This window comes from Fragaria vesca, linkage group LG1 (genome assembly GCF_000184155.1).
Source record: "Fragaria vesca subsp. vesca linkage group LG1, FraVesHawaii_1.0, whole genome shotgun sequence".
Lineage (NCBI taxonomy): Eukaryota > Viridiplantae > Streptophyta > Magnoliopsida > Rosales > Rosaceae > Fragaria > Fragaria vesca.
This window is the reverse complement of record NC_020491.1, coordinates 13,149,498-13,152,722: the sequence shown is the minus strand read 5'-3', so window position 1 is coordinate 13,152,722 and position 3,225 is coordinate 13,149,498. Positions and strand designations below refer to the sequence as shown.

Sequence of the window (3,225 nt, the reverse complement as noted above, 5' to 3'; positions counted from 1 at the left end):
TGTAGTGCATCACTATATATGCTTCCTCACCTTCATGTCCTCTACATAAGAAGGAAATCCACCTATTGCCATGAAAGTTAAGAATGCTGCAACGAACATCAGACTTGTTGCTCTATCCTGAAAAAAGTGCATACATTTTGAGGTTATAAAATTACATATATATTGGCTACTTTGCTAGAACAGCTAACATGGCAGTATATTAGTACACCAAAGTCTCACTGATATCTTCACTAATTATATTACCTGTATCGAGTCATAACTGGTGTCAATTTCATGATAGATAGTCCCAACACATAAGCACAAGGAAATGTAAATGAAAAGACGAAGCCAGTAGTAGCCTAGATCGCGATACATGTTCACAAAGGATCTCCTTGTCAAAACCAGGCATTGAGTCATGAAGTTGGCTTGACTTCCCTTCTCTAGAGCTCCACGTTTCTACCAAAGAGTAAAAAAGTAAGGTAACTACAAGTCTACAAGTCTACAACCTTCTTCTTTCATACGTACATTACTCAAATATTTTGAAATTCAGTATGAACCATTCAACAGCAAAATATTATCAACCAACCTGTTGGCAAATTTTAGCAACCTGGTCATGAAGTTGCTTGAATGTACTTGAAGACTTGTATGAATTTATGAGAATATCAATTGCTTCCTCTGTTCTTGTTTTTCCACCAAGGCCTTGTTCAATGTCCTGATATCAATATCAAATTTGAACTTTTCGCTGGAGTTTTAATTTTTTCATGCTACAAGGATTAAATATAGTTTTCTTGCAAAAATAGGGAAATGGTTATAAGATGACTTACAGTGTCAAAGTCCTTGTTAATAGTTCTCAGGTAGTGATCTGATGGATTTCTCAAAGTTGGGCATGGAAAGCCATTTGAAGCAAAAAACTGGACCAGACAGGTACTATTGGATGAGTGCTTATATAAGTTGTTAAATTATTGCTCGTGTAATTTAGAAATGATAATGCATTCTCATGTCTTCATAGAAAATGTTACCTCCTCTGCCTGTGAAGCAGGGCCAAAATAGACTATTCTACCAGATGAGAGAAGGCAAAGATTTTGGAAAAGCTCAAAAACTTCACTGCTAGGTTGATGAATTGACGCAACAATTGTCATTCCATCGTGGTGAGCCAGTTTAATAATGCGGCTCATGACATGATAAGATGCTGCACTGTCTAGTCCACTAGTAGGCTCATCAAGGAAGAGAAGCTTTGGACGAGTCAAGATCTCAATGCAGATGCTAACTCTTCTCTTTTGCCCGCCACTGAGGCTCTTTTTGCCCCAACCTCCAATTCTTGTGTCCATGGAGTCTTGCAAACCCATTTCCTTTATTGTCGTCTCTGCTCTTACCTTCTTTTCTGTTTTCGACATGGAGTTAGGGAGTTGTAGTTGAGCTGAGTAGTACACAACTTCCGTTACTGTTAAGGTTGTCATTAGTGTGTCATCTTGTGTCACATATGCCTATACAATGAAAAGACACACATCAGAATTGCAACTGAATTTTATAAGGCAAGGACATGATCCAAATTGTTATTATTTTTACATGTTTATTATTGATGAGTAAGACATGTAAACCACGTTTCAAAAGGCCTCAACCAGACTACTTGAGTCACATTTTTCCCTTTGCACAATTCAGATGACCATATGATTCATCTGTGTAAATTTGTGGTGCCAAGTGAAACGTTTGATTAAATTTCCTTACTGAGGTTCCAAAGGCAAGAGTTTCTTTGTGGCCATTGATTAGGATCTTCCCTTTCTGCTGTGTGCTTGAACTTAGCCTTCCTGCATCAGTACGAAGTTTTTACTCAAATCTATGAGACCACATGTACCACTAGATACACCTGGACACCTAAAGATTTATGGACAAGACTTAACCTGAATACTACCTCATTCCTATTCCTCACCCATAAGTTCACATTTCATTACAAACACCAATACTTGTTCAAGATGCCCTGACTAGCATCATAGTTGGAATTCATTTGACATTGTTAGCAAAACAGCAATAGCCGAACCATTTTTTAGTGCTTTCTGAAGTAAACATATGAATGCTTCCTTAGAAAGCAGTTCCATGTCCTTTTACAGGAAACAGTACAGTTGGGATTTTAACCAGAAAATGTGCTTCTAAAGAACAGTTCTTGCAGATTAAAGAAAAGAAAAGCAGCTTCTAAACAAAAACCATTTCACATAGAATCTCTAAGGAACCCTTGTTTTGATACTGATCCGTATTAAAGAACTGAAGAAAAATTCAAAAGGGTTTTGCCCAAGTAATTGACTTCACCAAACCATTCAAACTTAGCTAGCATTGCGTATTGATCAGTGTAAATATATTGCAAGAATATGACTTGAGTAAGTTTAATAACAAGCGAAATGAATTAGTCAATTGAATCAATACACCAAATTATACAGTAAAAAACAAAGAAGTCAAAAGAGATTAGAAATTGGGGAATTTTCATATACACCCAATTTTGAAGAGTGGTTTTAAATAAAACCCATATAATATTTCTATCTGATAGACATCTAAAATGTATCAATTATGATAAATATCTTGTCCTATTTTTTCTAAATTTTACACAATTGTCATCATTCAACTATAACATATAAATATAATAAATAAGCTTAATTAAGGTTGTCTTAAATACCTTGATTATCAGTTTTTCTTCTAACACTAACATTTTTCAATCAATTTGCAAGAATCATGTAATTTTCTTTATTTTTATGAAAAAATCTAGATTAAAGGAATTCATTCTCTAATTTATACATAAGGTAAAATATAATATGAATAAGATATCTAATCTAAACCCTAAACCCTAAACCCTAAACACTAAACACTATACCCTAAACCCTATACCCTGAACCTATACCCTAACTCTATACCCTAAACCATATACCTTAACTCTATACTCTAAACCCAATTTTGGGTTTCTTCTTTTTAGGTATATTATCATATCATGCCCAACTTAATAGGTACATTAGAAACGTAAGTAGTAGAGAGTAAAATGTTCTCTCGATTAGGATGAGAAATGATATAATAATATACCTAAAAAGAAGAAAATTAATCAAAGAACAAGAACAAGAACGTGTACCTTACAATTAGACATTTTTCGACTATATAGAGAGACACCAAATGTGAGCTTAAGAATGAAAAGTATTATCCTATTACAAATGACATACTTCTGTGTATATATATATATACAGTCCGTCTCAGCTGCGGACGTCCGCACCT

General features: G+C 34.6%; 1 protein-coding gene across 1 annotated transcript in view; it reads right to left on the bottom strand.

Annotated features, from left to right (window-relative positions):
- The window catches only part of LOC101299534 (ABC transporter G family member 11-like), a 7,471-nt gene that overhangs the window by 3,345 nt on the left and 901 nt on the right, over positions 1–3,225 (bottom strand). Inside the window, exons 2-7 of the mRNA XM_004289254.1 lie at positions 1,705–1,784; positions 999–1,463; positions 804–890; positions 566–691; positions 244–435; positions 31–117 (exon numbers count right to left, since the gene is read on the bottom strand). Coding sequence (XP_004289302.1) covers positions 31–117; positions 244–435; positions 566–691; positions 804–890; positions 999–1,463; positions 1,705–1,784 — 1,037 coding nt within the window. The remainder of the gene's footprint in view (positions 1–30; positions 118–243; positions 436–565; positions 692–803; positions 891–998; positions 1,464–1,704; positions 1,785–3,225) is intronic.